Genomic DNA, 21,497 nt, shown 5'->3' with positions numbered 1-21,497 from the left:
CCTTGATATTTTACATTTGGTCCCAAAGTTGCCTAATGCTATGAAAAGGGAGGATTTCTTTATTTGTGTGTGTGTGTGATAAGTCACATTTCAAGATATTAATGAATAACAATTCATATAGGGAATGAAACTGTTCCCATAGTGTCATACTTTAACTACGCAAGCTGACCACCAGAAGGGACTTTATCAGATGTCTGTGGCAGAACAAATTACTGATGAAAGGGAAAGTCAAGGAAAGGATGGATCTATCCTACAAGAATTCAAACAGCACCTTCAGTACATTACTTATAGGAGGAGGTGGGGGGGGGGGCAAAGCTGTCTACCAGGGTGAGAGGACTGGATAAATGTTGGAATGAAGACAGGAAAACTGATGCCACCCCTAAGAAAATGCTCATAGCGAAGGATACCAACAGAGACTTCACAAAAGACATACAAACGGACAAAAGTATTTGGAAAGTTACACTTTACTGGTAACCAAAGAACAGCAGCTTCGAAGATTACTTGACAAAGCCATTAAGCTGGTAAAGATGAAAACAGTAATGCAAAGTGCGAATGGACACGCATTTCATAGTCCCCGCTGGAATGCAGAGAAGCAAAACTTTTCTAGGAAGGAAACACCCTGAGCAACGATACTTCTTCTGAGAACTAATTCGACACGTCCACAAAAGATTTACGTAGAAAACATCACTGTTCTTGATGGTAAAAAAACAAAACAAAACAAAACAAACAAACAAAAAAAACCTGAAAATAACCTGCATGGCCCAAAGTAGGGGGATTGGAAAAATAAACAAATAAACAAACAAACTGGAAAAATAAAGGCTAATACAGTCCTGCAAGCTACCGTCATTACACAGCCACAGAATACCGTGCTACGAATGAACTTCTCAGATCCCGAAACGTTCTCACCGTGAAGAAGTCATAAAACAGACTACAGAGCGTGACCCCGTTGTGGTGCAACACAATACTGCACACGCATTCTACGTGTGCGTGGAAAACCAACTGGAGGTCCATATCCCCCAACACCATCAGCGGTCATCTCTGCGACCGAACAGACAGCAGGTGATTCTTAATTACATCGGAGTGAGCATCTTTCTTCTTCCAAAATCTTCGAGAAACACAGACATACATACATCAGCAACGCCTCTGGGCGGGCTGCTCCTGGCCGCCAACTGCTAGGGCGGACGATACTCACCTCATTTGTCCAGGTCACCTCTCGCTCTTCCGCTTCAGCGGCGTCCGCCACCTTGGCCTCCTGTCCAAAAAAGTCAGGACGTCGGCGGCTCCTCCCACGTCAACGCAGCCGCCTTAACGCACCGCAACCCAGGCGCTCCGGCCCAGCGGCTCCCAGAGCCCCGCTTAAGAAGGCGGGAGCGGAAGAAGGAAACGCACAGGCGCAGTAGATGAACTCGCGGTCCTCAACAGACCATCAACAGGGGGTTATCCGAGTCATTGCCCACTTTACCGGGCTTTGACCGGAAGCTGTGGAGTCACTTCCGCCCTTATTAAACATGACCGACCTTCTGCCCTCACCCTCCGTCTTGTCTCGCCTTTTAGGCTGTGATTGGTCGTGACGAGACTCGGAAGTGTCTTCGAATCAGAGTCCCAGAGGAGGACACTCTAGCCTTGAGCGCTTGGTCGCTTTCTGTCCCACACTTGGAGCGGGGAACCGGCGTTTTCCGGTCTTTCCTCGATGGTATCTTCGGATGGATAGAGGGGACCGCGCAAGGTATTATGGGACAGTGATGGCCGCGTTCGCGGTTTGGGTTTGGGTCTGTGAGGCTGTCTGAGTGAGGGGTGGTGGTGCCGGCGCCCCAGAATCTGGGACGGAAGGTTCTGAGAGGCGGGCTTGGTGAGGTGAGTGCCCCTTCTTCCTTCCTGGCCTGCCCTTCGCCAATCATGGCAGCTCCAAGCGGCGGATATGGGTCGTTCCTTCAGGTTCCAGCCCGGGTTTGCGAAGTCCCATCCCTGTCACCCAGCTTGCCTTTCTCACCGTAGGGATGCTGCGCCGGTGCGGCTGGCCCCATCCTTCCTCCTCGATCCGGTCGGATCCCGCTTCCTGGCCGGAGGTGCAGGGATGCTGCCCGGGGGCTCCCCAGCACCCTGCCTCAGCCCCCTGCATTAGCCCCCTCCCCGGCCGACGCCGCCACACGCCGGGCGGCTGTGTCTTCTCGCCTCTGTCACAGTGTGTCTTCACTAGGCGATCTCCTCTACCACAGTGTCGACTCCAAGAGGCGAGGAGTTTGGTCTGTTTTGTTCTCTGTTCTGTTCTTTTCCTCTTGCCCAGAACAGCGACTGGCTCACAGAAGGCAGTCAGGGAAAAATTGTTGAATGAGTAAATCTAGTTGTTCTGAATTGGGTTTTTTGTTGTTGTTGTTGTATTCTCTGTGGCTTCTTTGTCATTAATCATTCCCCAGAACCCAGCCCCTTAACTCCTGCTTGTTCTCAGCAGCTAATTAGGTCTCCTCAGATGCCTTGATCCTGGGCTGTTGATACGTTCCTTTGCTGTCTCTAGAAACGTGGGGCTTCCTGTTCTTCACGAATCAGTTTAAATTCATTCACCCATTTATTCATCAAATGTTTAATTTTGCCAGGCACTGGGTACAGCAACAGCAAGACAGACAAGGTTCTCTTTTTCACAGTATAGGACTTATTTTCGAGTTCAGACTACTGGTGAGCAGAACATACATGTGTTTACCTTCCTATTTAGATTTCCTCACCTGCACACAGACGTCATCAATATGCAGCTCTCTCCCTCCTCTTCTACCTGATGGCATTTTCCAAGATGCAGCCCTCGTGTCTTTGTTCGTATTATGCGTCCAGTCTGTTTGGCGATATTTCCCTGTTAGAGCGGCGCCTGTTAATTAGAGCTGGGCAAAAACATTCTGGATTCTGGTGGTACCCTACACCTTAACAGTTCCTTTGCCTCACTGACTTGCTGAAAGGAGAATTATCCAGGCACGTGTGTTTATAAGTTGTTGGTGTGTAATGGGAGGTAAAGAGGAGTTTGTTACAAGTTGTGTGGGAAAATCTTACAATCGCCTTAATACTTTTCAGGAACACCATTTCATTACCTAGTGTTTCTCATCAATATTTTTGGTGAACGTGGATTGTCTTTAAACAGATTTCAACTGCTGTGAGGTAATTCTTTTCTCCAAAACACAACTGGTCCCCGAAAAGTCTTTCATGTGTGGATCACATGGTTGGTAGCCTTATACCCCAATGTGACTACTCTGCTCTATCTGTAGTTTAAAGGGAGAGACAGGCAAAAGAACTCCGTAGAAAAATATTGATCCCCCTGGGTGGCGCAGCGGTTTAGCGCCTGCCTTTGGCCCAGGGCGCGATCCTGGAGACCCGGGATCGAATCCCACGTTGGGCTCCCGGTACATGGAGCCTGCTTCTCCCTCTGCCTATGTCTCTGCCTCTCTCTCTCTCTGTGACTATCATAAATAAATAAAAATTAAAAAAAAAAAGAAAAATGTTGAGCCCCAACAGTTTATAGGAGCACAGCAAATAAAATAATGTAACACTTACCTTTATGTAACACTTTATGGTTACAGAGAGCTTTCACACACTTTTGTATTTGATTCTTAGGATACTTCCATGGAATAGATAAAGGAAAAAGTATTTCTATTTTTTCAAATATAGAAATTATGCCTAACCAAATACCAACTTATCTGCTTACAATCACAGAAGTAGAAATTGTCAAAAGCTTGCTCTCTAATTGAGGATTCTGACTTAAAATCTAGTGGTGTTTCCCCCTAGAGTCCTTTTCTATATGCCGTCATGTTCTGATAAGTGCCCTTTAGTGAGGTCTGTTTTTGCCTGGATGATACCCTCTTGGATCCTGATATTTGGTGGATGAGAGAGAGAAAGAGAGAGAGAGTCTTTGTGTGTATTTCTGATGTGTGTAGGAGTGGGGATCAGGATCTTTTGAGATTGTCATTGACTTAATGGAAAGGTCTTGGCAAGAGGTAGCTAAACAAAGCCTGGTCTTGATGGAGAGGTCACCCCCCTGAATATACTTATAACTGTAGTTATCTTGGGATACAGTGGAGACAAACCTTTTCTCCTTTTACATCCAGTACAAAATGGGTTGACTTCCTTCCACAGACATCCCAGAGCCTGTCATGGAGGACACCAGCGAGGATGCCTCGATCCATCGATTAGAAGGCACTGATCTGGACTCTCAGGTTGGCGGTCTTATTTGCAAGACCAAAAGTGCAGCCAGTGAGCAGCATGTCTTCAAGGCTCCTGCCCCCCGCCCTTCATTGCTGGGACTGGACTTGTTAGCTTCCCTGAAACGAAGGGAGCGAGAGGAGAAGGATGAAGGGGAGGATAAGAAGAAGTCCAGAATTTCTTCCTACAAAGACTGGGAAGAGAGCAAGGATGACCAGAGAGATGCTGAGGAGGAGGGTAGTGACCAAGCTGGCCGACATAGCCGAAAAGACAGGTAAAGGCTTTTAGATGGGTTGACCCAAAGGGAATGAGAGTGGAGGCCAGAAAATAACATCTCATATTTCTTTCTTTTTTCTTGTTGGACATGTAGATCTTTATGATATTATTATGATTCTATCATATTGAAGGTAGATAGGAATTGGTGTTTTCTTCAGGTTTGTCAGGGAACATTCAAAGGTGACTAAATAATAGAGGATGGGGGTTAGAAATGCTTTGGGTTGTTGCCATAAGTAAGCCTGCAGGGAGATAAAGTGGAAAAGGACAGGTCAGCCCACCGGAGGCCTGGGGGCAAGGTATTTCTCCTAAGGAAGGGTCTTTTACCAGCTGCCCTCCCTGTTTCAGACATTATCGATCTGCTCGGGTAGAGACTCCCTCCCATCCTGGTGGTGTGAGTGAAGAGTTTTGGGAACGCAGTCGGCAGAGAGAGCGGGAGCGGCGGGAACATGGTGTCTATGCCTCGTCCAAAGAAGAAAAGGATCGGAAGAAAGAGAGATCACGGGATCGAGACTCTGACCGCAAGAGAGAGAGAGGTAACTGAGCAGAATAGTTTCTATAGCCCGCTAAGCATTTGAATTAACATGTCAGCCTCTTTTCCTGTTGCAGGAGTTTTTCCAATGCCCAATAATTAGGGAGCCCTATTGGTTTTGATTGTGTCAGGATTGGGAGAGCAGGCAGTTTAAGAGCTATTACTTGCAAAATAGCTGCTTTGCTTGAGTGCGTGATCCTCATTTTATTATGAAAATTGGTGGTAAAGAGGATATTGGGTAATATGTATAAAAAAACCAAAATTTACAGCAGTGTTGGTGATAGAGAAAGGACAGTGCTGTGGAGCAAAGCTAGACATAAAATCCAGTGCTGGCTTTGCTCAGTATTGTTTTAAGTTTTATAGTTTATAGGCTTGTAACTACTAAAAAGCTATTCACTGTAGACTTATAACTATTGTTTTTTGAATTCTTGCAGGAAAATAACTGTTACTGTGAGTTTGAAACTTTCTAGCCAGTAACTATTTTTTCCCATTGAAAGAATGGGGATATGTGAGTTTCAGGAGCCCATGGATCGCATTAGAGCAGTGCAGGTTGCACCTGTGAGTGAGTGGGAAGGCCTGTCCTTTCTCTAGGGTGAAGATGGGTGGAAGTTAGGTGGGGACACATATATCCTAAGCTCTGTGTGTGGCTCTTGACAGATGAGAGGGACAGAAGCAGACACAGCAGCAGATCAGAGCGGGATGGAGGGTCAGAGCGCAGCAGAAGAAATGAGCCGGAGAGCCCGAGACACCGACCTAAAGGTAGACTGAGCCATTGCTTGTGATTTGTGAGGGGTCGAGTATGTAAAAGGCAGGGTGAGCGACTCCCGTCCGTAGTTGATTTGCTGTGAATAGAGTCAGAATTGTTGATTCCACTATGAATTTCTGGAATACTTGGTTCTCAATCAGGTAGGAAGGCCCTGGACCCTTTGAGATGGATATGTTCCTCTAAACTGTTGGGCAGGTTGTTTGGCCAGTTTTCCAAATGGCAGGAAAGAATAAGGAGCTGGGGAAGAGGATTTGTTAAAATTAATTACTTTTATTCAAGAGGACTATGAGAGAAATTGCATATTTCTTAAAATGGTATAAACACACATTAAAACAAAAAAGAAAAATGTTATGAACACATGGAAACTGGACCATTAAAATCCAGGTATCTTTAAAAATTGTCCAAACCATCTCACCTGTTACAAATAGATACAAAGTTTATAAGGGGTGAAAGAAAGAAATTTGGGGAATTGACTTTTGGCTGATAGCTCCACAGCCCTGTCCTGGTTAAGTTAGATGTTTCCTTGTGGATGTGTTCTCTGGCCCCAGATGCAGCTACCCCTTCAAGGTCTACGTGGGAGGAAGAGGACAGTGGCTATGGCTTCTCAAGACGCTCGCAGTGGGAATCGCCCTCACCAACTCCTTCCTATCGGGATTCTGACCGGAGCCATCGACAGTCCAGTCGAGATCGGGATAGGTGATGTTCTGGGCAGAGCAGTTCAGTTTCTCTGGGTGATGACAAAGGGTGGATGTGTAGAGGGCAAAGGGATCTGGGCTGGGAGAGCAGATGGCAGCTGGGGAACATGTCTACACTTTAGTGACTGCTTAAGTGATGCTGGTTATACTGTTTCCCAGGTCTGTGAGAAGCAGGTACTCAGATGATACACCTCTGCCAACCCCATCCTACAAATACAATGAGTGGGCCGATGACAGAAAACACCTGGGGTCCACGCCCCGTCTGTCTAGGGGCCGAGGTGAGGCAGGGTGGGAGGAGGAAGCAGGAAAGCAGGATGGCTTATCCTGGTGAGGCTGAGCAAAGCTGCACTTCTGGAGCTGTGCAACTTTGCAGGGCTGTTGATGGCCATAGGGGTAAGCTGGGGTCATTTGGACTGACCTGCTATGTGTTCGCCTTCAGGAAGACGTGAGGATGGCGAAGAAGGAATTTCATTTGACACAGAAGAGGAACGGCAACAATGGGAGGATGACCAAAGGGTAAAAACTTTACATCTTTGAGGGATTGAATGAGGGGTGGTGGCGTGGCACTCCATAGGTGAGTGGGTCATGAGTGACACTCCAGTGGAATTGGATTCTGACAACAGAGGTTAACACTGGACAGTGTTGGGAGCTGAGCCCTATTCAGTCCTGCAGTTCTGGAATCTCTTTACAGAGGCACAGGCTCCATGGTGAAACTTCTCACCGGATGCAGGGCCCACCTAACTTTTTTAGTTAAGTGCTGGTGCCACCACGTGGTACATGTAAGAAGTGCTGTCAGGAGGGGCTGCCATATAGTCAGTGTCCATAGTTCTCCTTTAGATGGCTCATCTGGGAGCAGGGTGGCCTTTTGCCAGCCTGTCTCACATGGATGGCCTCACCACACCAGTGACTTCTTAACAAACATCTCCTCTCTGGCCTTGTGTTTCACATAAACTCCATGTGTCCCTTGCTCTTGTTGCTTTGTCCCATGTGCTGCAGCAAGCCGACCGGGACTGGTACATGATGGATGAGGGATACGATGAGTTCCACAATCCCCTGGCCTACTCCTCCGAGGATTACGTGAGAAGGCGGGAGCAGCACCTGCATAAACAGAAGCAAAAACGCATTTCGGCTCAGCGGAGGCAGATCAACGAGGTGGGCTGCCCACGGTAGTCGGAGCTGACTCAGTTGGAGTCGGGAGCACGTGGGAGAGACGCAGGCCTCGTGCACCTGGTGGCGGCACAGCTCGCCTCCCCGTCGCTGAAGTACTAGGTGTCGCTGTCCCTCTAGAGGCAGAGGAGGGGTGGGCATGGAACCTTTCAGTAGCTTAAGATAAAACTCCCGACTCATAACTTCTTTCATGTGCAGTCCTTCCTCAAGGGGTGCTGTGGATGGGAACTGGTAGGGTGGGACCTGGCTCTGTGTTCTTTGTGCTTCTGAGTGGGGCTGGAGACACCACTTGTCCATGTGGAGGTTCTAACTCATGTAAAGGGCTGCTTCTTGGAAAAAATAATGCTGGTAATTGGGAAAGTGACTCTTCTTTCTAAGGAGCCACAGGGCACAGAAGCCTGGGACACTTCCGCAGAGCCCCATGGCCCTTCTGTCAGGCCTTGACGTGTGGACTTGCCTGGTGACCTTCCAGGATGCCTTTTGGTGGCAGTCTGAACGTGGCCTCCTGTTGTGTCCTCACAGGATAACGAGCGCTGGGAGACCAACCGCATGCTCACCAGCGGCGTGGTCCATCGGCTCGAGGTGGACGAGGACTTTGAGGAGGACAGCGCAGCCAAGGTGCATCTGATGGTGCATAACCTGGTTCCTCCCTTTCTGGATGGGCGCATCGTCTTCACCAAGCAGGTGAGGCTCCTGTGGCCTGAGAGAGAAAGCTCAGGCGGAACTGAGGTGAGAAAAGAAGAACGAGAAGAGAAAAAAGGCTGCCGGGCTGATAGGATAGCAGTCGGTTCCGTTTACTGGGGCTGCTGTGAGGTGGACCTTCCTGTGGCGTTTAATGATTAGAAGGGGGATCCCTGGTGGCGCAGCGGTTTGGCGCCTGCGTTTGGCCCAGGGCGTGATCCTGGAGACCCGGGATCGAATCCCACGTTGGGCTCCTGGTACATGGAGCCTGCTTCTCCCTCTGCCTGTGTCTCTGCCTCTCTCTCTCTCTCTCTCTCTCTCTCTCTGTGACTATCATAAATAAATAAAAATTAAAAAAAAAACCCATAATGATTAGAAGGGATTTTCTCTTTTTCCTCAACCTCCTGCAGCCAGAGCCTGTGATTCCAGTCAAGGATGCCACTTCTGACCTGGCCATTATTGCTCGAAAAGGCAGCCAAACCGTGCGGAAGCATAGGGAGCAGAAGGAACGCAAAAAGGTTGGTTTCTTGTCATTTGGGGCTGAGGAGTCTCTCTCTCTTCCCCCCCTCTTTTTTTTTTTTTTTTTTTTTGTCTTTGTTTTTAGGAATTATATTAGATCTCACAGGTAGGGTTCCTGTTGGAAGTGAGAGGACACTTACAGAGCAAGAAACAGCTGTTGGAGGAGGGCGCGGTGTACCTCCGCCAGGGCCTTAGTGGAGACAACCGCAAGGCCTAATGCTTGGGGAGCTTGAGATGGAGGATGGGGAGCAGGCTCAGTGCCACTGCTGCCTTGTGGGAATTTGCCACCTGCTCGATGAAGCACCTTGTCAAGCGGGATTGATTTTCCATTGACCATAGTCGTGTTACACGATGGAGCCGCCTTAACTTTTCGTTATTTTTTTTCAGGCTCAACACAAACACTGGGAGCTGGCTGGAACCAAACTGGGAGATATAATGGGTGTCAAGAAAGAGGAAGAGCCAGATAAAGCCCTGACAGAAGACGGTAAAGTGGACTATAGGTAGGATCTTGGTCAGCAGTGGGCTGGCTCCAAAGACTGGGGGCCTCCAGGACACTTGCTGGGGAACTGATAGGACTTTTGGCTCGTGACTAGGAAAATCATGTCGCTTTGGGTTTTCTGGTCCCTTCTGGTCCCTTCCTCCTGGTCTTTCTCTCCTCCCACCATCAGCTTTTCTTGGATACTATTCCTCCCACCACCACTGCCACTGTCACAGGACTGACCCCTGCCTGCTGGCATTAAACGCCTCACAGATGCTTCCCCCTGAAGTCTCCCGACAGTCCCAGCGGGACAGGTGCTCTCTTTCCTGTTTTCCGTGTGTGGAGGATGAGGCCAGGGAGGTGACGTAACTTGTTTGCAGTCACCCAGGTAATAAATGGAGTGATGATGATGAGACCCAGGCATCGTAGCTTTGGGATCCAGTATCTTAGCCACGCTGCTGGAGTGCGTTTCAGAGGTTCAGCATTGGGAGGTGGCCTTTGCCCCCTTAGCTTTTAGTTTAAAGGAATGGCTTCTTTTAACAGTGGTTTGAAAACAGATCTTCCCTGTTCATTGAGGTATGTAAGCAGATGGTAGAGAGCTGCTTATTGGGGTTCCCACATTGGGTAGCTGACTGGACTCAAATGTCCCTTGTGAGTCTCATCTTTGAACATTCCAAAGTCTCAGTGAACCGGCAACTGAGTGAATAATCCTCTGTACCCTGTGAGTAGTGACCCCCATGAGAAGTTGGTACCACTGATTAGCCCTTGTTAGCTTATAGTTAACTTACCCCATTAGGCATTGATCATTAGCTAACCAGGAGTGATGGTAAAATTAGAAGTAGGACACCTAGCAGAGGGTGGGGTAGGTCTGACAGGGGGCGGGTCTCTTGGGGGAGAGGTGGGTGGCAGTGGTGTGGACCTTGGCTGCTGTGAACCGCTCTCTCTTTGCTCTGTGGGCTTGGGGAAATTACATGGTACTTTTGAGTGTAGGTGTGTGTTCATGTCCTTGCAGTAGAGGCTGTTGGTCAGTACTCAGTGGGAAGGTTTGTTCTCACAATCCTTTGAAAATGAAGCTATACAGACTCTGCCCTCCTACCAGGAGGAAAGAGTAGAGGTCTGAGCCTGGTCAGGACTCTGCAGCCTCAACGGCTCCTTTTAGCCCTTCACACTTTGTGCTGAAATTGCTCAGTGGTGTTCTGTACAAGATAATGACCTGGTGATTTCAGCTCCTCTCTGGTCGAGCTCTTTAGGGCCGAGAATTGGCCCATTTCCTAATCTGAACTTCTCTGAGTCATACTTGGCTGTGGATGATGGATTCTTCGACAGGATTTCTGGTCCCTTAGGCCAGAGGAGATGAGCATCTTAGATTACCTGGCTGCTCCGATGTCTCAAAGATTTCTTGCATCATATTGAGGTAGTTCTCATTCATTTTTTTTTTTTTAAGATTTTATTTATTTATTCATGAGAGACACAGAGAGAGAGGCAGAGACACAGGCAGAGGGAGAAGCAGGCCCCATGCAGGGAGCCCGATGCGGGACTTGATCCCGGGTCTCCAGGATCATGCCCTGGGCTGAAGGTGGTGCTAAACCTCTGAGCTGCTGAGCCACCCGGGGTGCCCTGTAGTTCTTATTCTTGGGTGTGGGAAGAGCAATGTGGGAAATTGTGCAATGTGCTTACTTAGGCTGCTGTGTGTTCTCAGGACAGAGCAGAAGTTTGCAGATCACATGAAGAAAAAGAGTGAAGCCAGCAGTGAATTTGCCAAAAAGAAGTCAATTCTGGAGCAGAGACAGTACCTGCCCATCTTTGCTGTGCAGCAAGAACTACTCACTATTATCAGGTAATTCCTTCCCAGGGCCTGGGAATTCCACTATTGAATCGGTGTCCCCTTTGTCCCTTGTGTTTACTCAGTAGCTCTTTTTCTTTGGGACATTGCATCTGATCGAGAAAGCAAAGAATTTTTTCTTAACTAATATGGGTTGCATGTGATGGAGAAAGGAAAAAAAAAATTTCTTATCTGATACGGGTACCCTGGGCTACTTTGCATGAAGCAGGCAAAGCAGCCTTGCTTTATTCTAGTTCACTTGTTTAACCCCCACCATCTTCTAGACTTTGTAGGAGATGTCTCAGTTCTGGGCTGTTTTCCCAGGGAAATCCACCTTTCTAAGCAGGTGTGCTCCTCAGAGAGCCGGATGTGGGCGTATGAAGTGGCCCCATCTTCCCAGAGGCTCCCAGGTGACTCACTCAGCCCAATTTGCGCTTCACCTTCTCTCCTTTGTAGAGATAACAGCATTGTGATCGTAGTTGGAGAGACAGGAAGTGGGAAGACCACTCAGCTGACGCAGTACTTGCATGAAGATGGTTACACGGACTATGGGATGATCGGGTGCACCCAGCCTCGGCGTGTGGCTGCCATGTCTGTGGCCAAGAGAGTCAGTGAAGAGATGGGTGGAAACCTTGGTGAGGAGGTGAGTGGCCATGAGGGCTGAGCCCATGGCTTCCATCCATCTGAGGTGGTCTGCTAAGGCCCGGAATGGGGCGTGGTAGCAGTGAGCTGGGTTCGGGGCTGCTGAGCCATTTCTCTCTGACCTTCAGGTCGGTTATGCGATCCGCTTCGAAGACTGCACTTCAGAAAACACCTTGATTAAATACATGACTGATGGGATCTTGCTCCGGGAGTCCCTCCGGGAAGCAGACCTGGATCACTACAGTGCCGTCATCATGGATGAGGCCCACGAGCGCTCCCTCAACACTGATGTGCTCTTTGGGCTGCTCCGGGAGGTGAGGGCCGGGGTACGGTCCATCTGTGCCCGCGGGGCTTTGACTGGTGCTCTGTTGCTGTTTAGTGACTGAGGTGGTCTAGGTGGGCTGGGTTCCAGGCTGGGGAAGCTGAGGGGGTCTCCAACAGGCTGGAGTGTGCCTGGAGGCTTCCAGCTTGCCAGGTCCAGGCCTGGTGGTGTAGTTTGCTTTCTTCTTGCTCGTGGTCTCTTGGCTATGGCTCCCTGGCTTCAGGCTTCGGGATTCTTTTTTTTTTTTGGAAAGTCGACATATGTATTTGTTTATTCACAGTGTATTCACAGTAGGGGCATGATTTGGAGCTAGTAATTAAGCTTCAGTCTGGGTTCTTCTATATATATATATAATTTTTTTTTAATGTTCAATTGGTTTTTGTTTTTTTGTCTTTAAAGTTTTTTATTTTGTTGAAGTTCAATTTGCCAACATACAGTATAACACCCAGTGCTCATCCCAACTTGGTAGGTGAGGCTTCAGGATTCTTAAGGATCTAATGTGCCAGTCTGTCAGCTTCGGCCTCTGCTTCAGTGGGGAGTACTGATGAGATTGGGGGGTGGCCGCCAAGGGTTCCAAATCTATGGAGAAGCCTTGGACTGACCTCTTCCCTTAGGTGGTGGCTCGGCGCTCAGACCTGAAGCTCATTGTCACGTCAGCCACTATGGATGCAGAGAAATTTGCTGCCTTTTTTGGGAATGTTCCCATCTTCCACATCCCTGGTCGTACCTTCCCTGTGGACATTCTCTTCAGCAAGGTACTGAGGCCTCCTTCTTTGAATCAGTCCTGATCTCTGATGAGAAGCCAGCTGGAAGGAAAGCTGGGAAAAGTTTTGTGGGTACCATGGGGCAGATGGGGCAACCTGCAGCTCTAGGGCTCAGATAAAGAGCTGTACTCTGGGGGGAGGTTTTATTGGAACAGAGGTGCAGGGCCCAGGGAGGGCAGGCAGGCCCATCTATAGCTCTGAACTATAGGGCTGACCTCCTTTAGCCCCACACCGGTGACTGGCCACCGGTCCCAAAGGGGTGCTGGCCCACATTTCCCTTGACACTTGCCTCTGACCGTGTCCCTGGCTGGTGTTGCAGACTCCGCAGGAGGATTACGTGGAGGCCGCAGTGAAGCAGTCCTTACAGGTGCACCTTTCAGGGGCCCCCGGGGACATCCTTATCTTCATGCCTGGCCAAGAGGACATTGAGGTGCGTGCCTCAGTCACGACTGTGATGAATGGGTAGTATCCTGCATATGAGGAGCTCTGGTGTCTCATGGCTTCTCTCTGTGCCCTCAGGTGACCTCAGACCAGATTGTGGAACACCTGGAGGAACTGGAGAATGCACCTGCCTTGGCTGTGCTGCCCATCTACTCCCAGCTGCCATCTGACCTCCAGGCTAAAATCTTCCAGAAGGTATGACAACGAGAGTGTCTGTTTTGGGTCCCCACCTTTGGGTCTCTCTGGATTCTCCCAAGGGAGGATGAGAGAGACAAGGTGTTACTTTTCTGGCAAGGGGTGGGTGTGGTCTTTCCCCTGTGGAGTCTTTTCTATCTGAGAGCCTACAGCCTGCCCTCCTTGTACATCCTGCCTGGCTCTAGGCTCCAGATGGCGTTCGGAAGTGTATCGTTGCCACCAACATTGCTGAAACATCTCTGACTGTCGACGGCATCATGTTTGTTATTGACTCTGGATATTGCAAATTAAAGGTAAAAGACGACACAGGCACTAGGGCTGTGGGCCTTCACCCAAAGCCAACTCAGTAGGTGGGAAGGCGGGCCCCGGGTCCTCAGCCTTTAAATGAGGGATGGACTCAGAAGTGGAGGTGGTATTTAAGAGGCTAACATTTGAGTGCTGATTTTGCCATGCACTTGATTAGTTTAATCCTCATGATAATGCTATGAAGTAGATGGTTTAATAACTCAATAGAGATCACAGAGCTCATATTTGTGGGGGAGATTTCTTAAGATTTCTGGCTTCAAAAGGGTGGCTGCCTGCATTCCTAAAACACTATGCTCTGATGTGTAGCAACCACGGCTTGTCTGTTTTTGTCTCAAGGCTGCCTCCCCCTTTAGCCCTTTCTCTCCATGACCAGCTCTGTACTGTCCCCTCCCAGGTCTTCAACCCCAGGATTGGCATGGATGCTCTACAGATCTACCCCATCAGCCAGGCCAATGCCAACCAGAGGTCGGGGCGAGCCGGCAGGACGGGCCCAGGTCAGTGTTTCAGGTAGGAGCCCTGTGCTAGCCTGCTTTCTGGGGCAGTACTGGGATTGCGGAGTGTGGAGCTGGGGCGGCGGGGACTGGATGATGGTCCAGCAGAGGGAAGTTGGCCCTAGGGTCCCTGAGGCCGGGCACTGATGGCGGGCGGGACTGCCGCTCCTTGGTCTTCTCATCATAGGCTGCTGAGCGGAAGAAGTAGCCTTTCCAGGCGCTCTGAGGTCTGGGGGGCAGTGGGTTTTAGGCAGACCTGTGTTGCACGTACGTCCCCTGGAACACAGCACACTTCCCTTCAGAGGATAGATCTGAACAAATTATTGTTGGTTCTTTTATACTTCTGCAGTTTTCTCTTTCTTTGCTCCTGTGAGAAATATTGATTACAGAAGTCACGAAAACACAGAAAAATAGAAAACAAAACCAAGCCATAATTCTAGCCGCAGGCTCATTGGTTCCAGAAATGAAACAAATGTGTAGGAGATTCCAGCAGAAGGGTGAATGAACTGGCAGGACTGAATTTTGAATAGGTGGAAATTCAGGGTTCTTCTTCCTGGCAGGCTCTACACCCAGAGTGCCTACAAGAACGAGCTCCTGACTACCACAGTGCCTGAGATCCAGAGGACCAACCTGGCCAATGTGGTGCTGCTGCTCAAGTCCCTGGGCGTGCAGGACCTGCTGCAGTTCCACTTCATGGACCCGCCCCCTGAGGATAACATGCTCAACTCCATGTATCAGCTCTGGATCCTCGGGGCCCTGGACAACACAGGTGCTGAGGCCCTGGGAGCCGGGCAGGGCCTCAGGGCCTCTGGGCCTCTGGTGATGGGGTTTTCTTTTTCTTGACTTCACTGTGTCCACTCAGCATTTCAACTGGCTCCTCTCCCAGGTGGTCTGACCTCGACTGGGCGGCTGATGGTGGAGTTCCCACTGGACCCAGCCCTGTCCAAGATGCTTATCGTGTCCTGTGACATGGGCTGCAGCTCTGAGATCCTGCTCATTGTTTCCATGCTGTCTGTGCCAGCCATCTTCTACAGGCCCAAGGTGGGGACGGGGTGTCCTGTGCTTCTGTCTTCCCAGAAGCCACAGGGCAGTTTATGGGCCTGAGGCAGGATTAGAGGGGACTAGTACCTTTCTTTAAAATAGGATAGAGGGACAAGAGTCCACGTTTCCAGAGAATAATGCTGATTTCTGTTGAGCAGGTTGGGGTAAGGGAAAGCATGGGCTAGATCAGTGGTTCTCAGAGACCGATTGGAAAATTTTATCTTTTTTTATCTTCTAGTATGTTGTGCCTGAGCTCTTCTGTTTTAGAGTAAATACTTCATTATAGGCTGTATTATTTTCCCTGTATTGTCAGGGCCACATATCAACATGTTTGAAGTCGTATGTGCAGATAGCTGACAGTGGGAGAGCCTCCAGGGTCTTCTCGGTGGGCCTGGACTCCCTGTGCAGAGAGTAAAGGTCTTTTCCTTCCCAGGGCCGAGAAGAGGAAAGTGATCAAATCCGGGAGAAGTTTGCTGTCCCCGAGAGTGATCATTTGACCTACCTGAATGTCTACCTGCAGTGGAAAAATAATAATTACTCCACCATCTGGTGTAACGATCATTTCATCCATGCCAAGGCCATGCGGAAGGTGGGGGCAAGAGCCCAGATAAGCAGGATATTGGGGTGAGGGGGTGGTAGGGAGGAGGAGGAGGGCTCCATCCTTTTCTGCCCTGTGTCCTGCTCTAGGTCCGGGAGGTGCGAGCTCAGCTCAAGGACATCATGGTGCAGCAGCGGATGAGCCTGGCCTCGTGCGGCACGGACTGGGACATCGTCAGGAAGTGTATCTGTGCTGCCTATTTCCACCAGGCAGCCAAGCTCAAGGTGAGCCAGAGGAGCCTAATAACTGTACGAGGACAAGGTTCTTTCTCATTGCACAGTCCTGCAGATCTGGGTTCCCCACCGAGGTCTGTGTCAACAAGGGGAGTGGCTGCCCAGATGAGCAGCATTTTCTTGGTGTGGCTACCTGTTCTGTCTCTTCCCTAGGGAATTGGGGAATATGTGAATATCCGGACAGGGATGCCCTGCCACTTGCACCCCACCAGCTCACTCTTTGGAATGGGCTACACCCCAGACTACATAGTATATCATGAGCTGGTCATGACCACCAAGGTGAGTCTTTTCTGACACAGTTGTGTGATGTAGGCGTCCCTGGCTGGGCCAGGACTTTGGAACCCTTTGTTGCCTTCCAGTATGAGTTTTAAGCTTGGGAGATGAGGCTGCATGTGTTGCTTTGAGGGGAATTGATAGATTGGTTTTCATTTGGGTTTGGGGGAAGCTTATACAGAGTTAACCTTTAGATGATAGTAGCCGTGGCTGTGCCAGCAGGATTGTTTCCTACTTCCTGCCTGGGATAAGCAACCCCTCTTGGTGTCATTAGAAGGGCTTTCTGAGAGGCTAGGCCTTTTCTCTTGGATACTAGGGGCATGTTTTTAAGTGTGGAGGAATTTGAGTGGGAGAAAGGATTAGAATTCCAGTGTCTGGGGCTTGTGTTTGCCTTTTTCTTTTTCTTTTTTTTTTTTTTTTAATATATATATATTTTTAGTTTTTTTTATTTATTTATGATAGGCACACAGTGAGAGAGAGAGAGAGGCAGAGACATAGGCAGAGGGAGAAGCAGGCTCCATGCACTGGGAGCCTGACGTGGGATTTGATCCCGGGTCTCCAGGATCGCGCCCTGGGCCAAAGGCAGGCGCCAAACCGCTGCGCCACCCAGGGATCCCGTGTTTGCCTTTTTCAAAGAGCTGGGGGTCAGATCCTTCTTACATAGGTCCTAATTGTGGAACTGCTATGGGAAGGACGGCCCAAGGCATGGCCCCTCTGTGACCACCACTTTGTGACCCTTCTGCCTGCAGGAATACATGCAGTGTGTGACCGCAGTGGATGGAGAGTGGCTAGCAGAGCTGGGCCCCATGTTCTACAGTGTAAAACAGGCAGGAAAGTCTCGCCAGGTAAGGATCCTCCACTTTCCATGAAGGTTCTGCTTCCTGTGGGAGCCATTTTCCCTTTAACCTGGTATTGAAGACATGTTCTCATCTGACTCCTACCCTCCTTACTTCTCTCTCAAATACAAAAGCTGTGATCGAGCCAGATTGGTCTGTTAGAGTTCTCCCAACTACTCCAGTTGCTTGGCCTGCTGAGAGTTCGTGTTTTTTTTTTTTTTTCTAAAGATTTTATTTACTTATTTAGAGTAAATAATTAGAGTAATTTCAAGCAGGCTTCACACTGAGCATGGAGCCCAGTGTGGGACTTGACCCCACAAGCCTGAGATCATGAGCTGAAATCGAGAGTCAGATGCTCAACCAACTAGCCACACAGGCCTTTAAAAAAAAAAAAAAAGCCTCATTGAAAAGTCCAAATATTCATAAAAGTGTAAAAAACAGTACAGGAAGCCATCATGAATTCATCACCTAATCTCCATAATAATCAACATTTGGTTAGTCTTGTTGGGCTTATTCCAACCCCTCCACACACTCATTTTTTTTCCTGGAAAGATTTTAAAGCATATTTCAGACATGTTATTTCACCAATAAATACTTGAGTAAGCATCTCTAAGAGAACTTAATTTGTTTTTAAAATGTAACCGTTATGCCATTATCACTTAACATATTTAATTCTTAATGTTATCTGAGTTTCTAGTCCTTATTCATATTTCTTCTTTCATCCCAAAGATAATTTTTTATGATTTGCTTGGATTAGGATCTAAACATTATAATTAGTTATTGGCAGTGTTTTATTTTAGAACATGCCCTGCCTCCATTTTTTATAACAGCATTGATTAATTGGAGAAACCAGGTCACTTGTAGAATGCTTCATCTTCTGTATTTGACCAGTTGCTTTTTCATGATGGTTTTTAACTTGTGCCTCTCCCCTGTGCTATTTCTCTAAACCAGTAATTAAACGCCTGATAGGATTCAGATTTAGCTGTTTTGGGCAAAGATGCATAAATGCATGTGGTATTGTGAACTTCCTTTTAGATCCTCTTAGGAAGCATGTCAGGTCTGGTGGTCCCACTTGGGAGGATTCTGAGATTCTGTGATCCCTCCAGTAGGAGTTCTCTAGCTGCTACTCCATCTCCTCACGGTCTGACTGTCCGTGGATGCCCAGAGCTATTTAGGGTTGCAGAATGTTGCTGGGCTTTTGCTTCTCCTCTTGTCCATACTTTCCACACTGGGCCCACACCCATCTTCCCTGTTCCTCCCAGCTAGGTGGTAATGTCTTCCTAATTTCCTGTCCTTCCCGGCATCATGGTGAACTTGGTAAGAGAGTGAAAGTACTCACTGAATTGAGTGGAGTGCTGGGACCACAGGGTTAGGACTGAATCATGCAGTGTCTGTCTTGAATCAATGAGGAAAATAGGCTTCAGCCTCAAAAGAAAAGGCAGCCTTGGTTTAGGGGCAGGGAGCCACGTGGCCCTGGCTCTGGGAGCTGGCACAGTGAACACGTCACCCAGCTTATGGCAGGGGCATGGGTGCGGACAAGGCCTCCTCATTGGCCAGTCTCCAGTGGCCCCAGTACCTCTATCTCTTCTAGGAGAACCGCCGACGGGCCAAAGAGGAAGCTTCTGCCATGGAGGAGGAGATGGCACTTGCTGAAGAGCAGCTGCGAGCCCGACGGCAGGAGCAGGAAAAGCGCAGCCCCCTGGGCAGTGTCAGGTGAGCTTCAGCCTCAGGACCCTGGCTGGGATGGAGCCTGTCCATGGGAGGCTCTGGGAACCAGCCCGATAGCCCGAGCAGGCCCCGATGCAGGGTCGTGACCCAAGAGAAGTAGAGTCTGTAGGGCTTAATTGGTGATGGAAGTTGACTGGTCCCACATGGAGGCTTGGGAGAAGTTCCAGACACACTCTCAAGGCTGGTGATACATCTGCAACTCTTGGTCATTGTCATGTACTGAGGCCTGTGGTGGGCCGGAGAAATTACAGCTTTCCTGACAAACGAGGACTTGGAACTCACGGTGGAGCCTTGGAGCCTTGGACTTGTGTGTGTCTGCTGGAGTTCTGAGTTAGAGCCACCTTCAGGTGAAGGGCACGGTTCTCCACAAGACTGTGTGCACTTCAGACACCAGCTCAAAGTGTGTGTGTGGGGGGGGTGTCAAAGGTCACTCTCACTTCTGACCAATTTGCTACAAGTTTGGGGATCCCCATAATAGACTCCCCTACATTCGATATTTTGCTATAATAACTCACAGAACTCGGGAAGGAACTATATTTACGATTATAGTTTTATTATAGCAAAAGGATACAAAGGAAGAAATGCAGAGATAGAGGTCTGGGACAGTCCCAGATGTGAAGCTTCCATTGTCCTCAGGGCCACATTAGTCTCCTGGCATACTGATGTGTGATGTATGAACAGGGCATTGCCAACCAGGGAAGCGTCCGTGTCCAGAATTTTGTTGGGGTTTCATTCATGGGCATGAATGGTTGGGTAAGCATCCATGTGATTGACCCGGTCTCCAGCCTCCTCCTTTCCACAGAGTGTGAGCTGATATCATAGGGCTCAGAGTATAGCCCTCATCCTGGATCATCTCATTAGGAGAAATGATCACATGTGGTCTGAGGGCCCACCATGAGTAACAGAGACATTTAGTCCCTTGGGAAGTCCCAGGGGTGTAGAGATTACCTCTCAGGACCTCTAGACAAAGGTCAGCTAGATTCTTTATTATATAGATGGAGTGGCAGCCTGGGGAGGTGGCTGGAAGGCTACCTCTGTAGCTCACCTAGGAGGTATGGAAGGAATTGTTAAAAAATCTACCTTCCAGCAGTCCTTGCTGGATATCAGAATGAGGTAATATTTTATTCTGTTCCCCATCACAAATGAGGAAGGCAGCGGGGGTGGAAATGTGCTGGAGAAGACCCTTCAGGCCCGAAGCCTGCTCCCACACCAGTTAGAAGCCTCAGGGCCTCGGGCTCCTTATCTTACTGTGCATCCTGGTTGGAGCGAGCAGCAGCATGATTCCTCATCCCTCTTTCCGTGTCTCCAGGTCTACAAAGATCTACACTCCAGGCCGGAAGGAGCAAGGGGAACCCATGACGCCTCGCCGCACACCAGCCCGCTTTGGGCTCTGAGCTGAGGCTTTTCCTGCAGAGAAAGTCCTGAGCGTTGTGGCTAGAGCGCCCCAGGCCTGCACAAAACCCTTTCATCTGTGTGCTTTCATCCGTGTACATCCTGGCCCCTGGGGGAAGCCCCTGCAGGGGCCAGCTCTGCCGCGGAGGGAGGAGGAGTTCCTTAGTGCCCACCTGGGCTGCAGAGCAGCTGAGCTGCCGGGGCAGCAGGAGGGAGCCGGACCCATTGTATCCAAATAAACCATTCCTTGGACGCTTGGTGTACAAATGACTTGGCTGTGACTATGGTTTTTTAAATTCTGTGTAAAGCAGCAAAATAGATCTAGAGGGAATTGTAATTTGGTTATAATTCAGGATTTGGAAATAAATTTATTGTTTGTAAAATGTTATTGCATTTCAGACTGTTCCTTTTTCCCTCACTGCCCTAAATCACATAATAAACAAGAAGATGGGCAGGACTCCGACTTTCTTTGGGATGATCTAAAACCTCAGCTCTCCTTATTTCTATTCTCCAGGTAGTGGCTCTCTGAGGGGGGCTGGCGGGTGGGACAGCTGACGGAAGGATGATGGCCTGGGGCACTGGGCAGGCCAAACTCCTAGGGTGCTTTGCTGTTCCAAGGCTGGTGGGCGGGGGAGGCTGGCGATGGCCAAGTGGCAGGGAAGTGAGCACCCATGCACCCTCTGCCATTCCCCAGGGGTGGGTTGGGTGCTCTACTGCTCAGAATAGCAGAAGTTTCCACTTGGCATGTGCGTTGGCATAAACAGTATAAAATACTGCTCGCTGATTTTCACATAAAAAATGATCCTTGGGGGATCCCTGGGTGGCTCAGTGGTTTGGCGCCTGCCTTTGACCCAGGGCGCGATCCTGGAGTCCCGGGATTGAGTCCCGCGTCAGGCTCCCGGCATGGAGCCTGCTTCTCCCTCTTCCTGTATCTCTGCCTCTCTTTCTATGTCTATCATAAAAAAATTAAATAAATAAATAAATAAATAAATAAATAAATAAATAAATCTTAAAAAAAAAATATCCTTGCACAGGAATCCCTAGTCTTTGCTCTTGTTAAGCAGCCTGTATCTGCTGAGATGGCTTTGTGGGTATGTGGCCCTTTGCATCACACATGGCCCTTACT

At 49.1% G+C, this 21,497-nt stretch overlaps 2 protein-coding genes across 7 annotated transcripts in view; one reads left to right on the top strand and one right to left on the bottom strand.

Annotated features, from left to right (window-relative positions):
• The window catches only part of TXNL4B (thioredoxin like 4B), a 45,424-nt gene extending 43,791 nt beyond the window's left edge, over positions 1–1,633 (bottom strand). For 3 of the 5 annotated variants that reach the window (XR_012026569.1, XR_012026570.1, XM_072817446.1), the window contains exon 1: positions 1,193–1,633. The gene's annotated coding sequence lies outside the window, so the exon portion shown is untranslated. The remainder of the gene's footprint in view (positions 1–1,192) is intronic. The other 2 variants (XM_072817428.1, XM_072817454.1) reach the window with 2 other exon arrangements.
• On the top strand, positions 1,503–20,759 carry DHX38 (DEAH-box helicase 38). Of its 2 annotated transcripts, none has more exons than XM_072817302.1 (27): positions 1,503–1,726; positions 4,111–4,450; positions 4,798–4,985; positions 5,639–5,740; positions 6,296–6,443; positions 6,602–6,720; positions 6,882–6,958; positions 7,439–7,594; positions 8,132–8,293; positions 8,701–8,808; positions 9,197–9,309; positions 10,987–11,124; positions 11,566–11,752; positions 11,880–12,065; positions 12,688–12,828; positions 13,157–13,267; positions 13,357–13,473; positions 13,659–13,766; positions 14,174–14,286; positions 14,831–15,039; positions 15,157–15,311; positions 15,745–15,900; positions 15,999–16,133; positions 16,296–16,421; positions 17,165–17,260; positions 18,843–18,964; positions 20,289–20,759. In XM_072817302.1, the coding sequence occupies exons 2-27, from the start codon at positions 4,128–4,130 to the stop codon at positions 20,371–20,373; spliced, it is 3,681 nt and encodes a 1,226-aa protein (XP_072673403.1). In that variant the 5' UTR covers positions 1,503–1,726; positions 4,111–4,127; the 3' UTR covers positions 20,374–20,759. The 2 variants fall into 2 exon arrangements, with proteins under 2 accessions (XP_072673403.1, XP_072673398.1); XM_072817297.1 differs by having other exon boundaries at positions 1,713–1,854.
• The last annotated feature ends 738 nt before the right edge of the window (positions 20,760–21,497 follow it).

Source organism: Canis lupus, chromosome 3 (assembly GCF_048164855.1).
Source record: "Canis lupus baileyi chromosome 3, mCanLup2.hap1, whole genome shotgun sequence".
Classification (NCBI taxonomy): domain Eukaryota; kingdom Metazoa; phylum Chordata; class Mammalia; order Carnivora; family Canidae; genus Canis; species Canis lupus.
The sequence above is the reverse complement of the archived record's forward strand: the minus strand, read 5'-3'. Positions and strand labels throughout refer to the sequence as shown.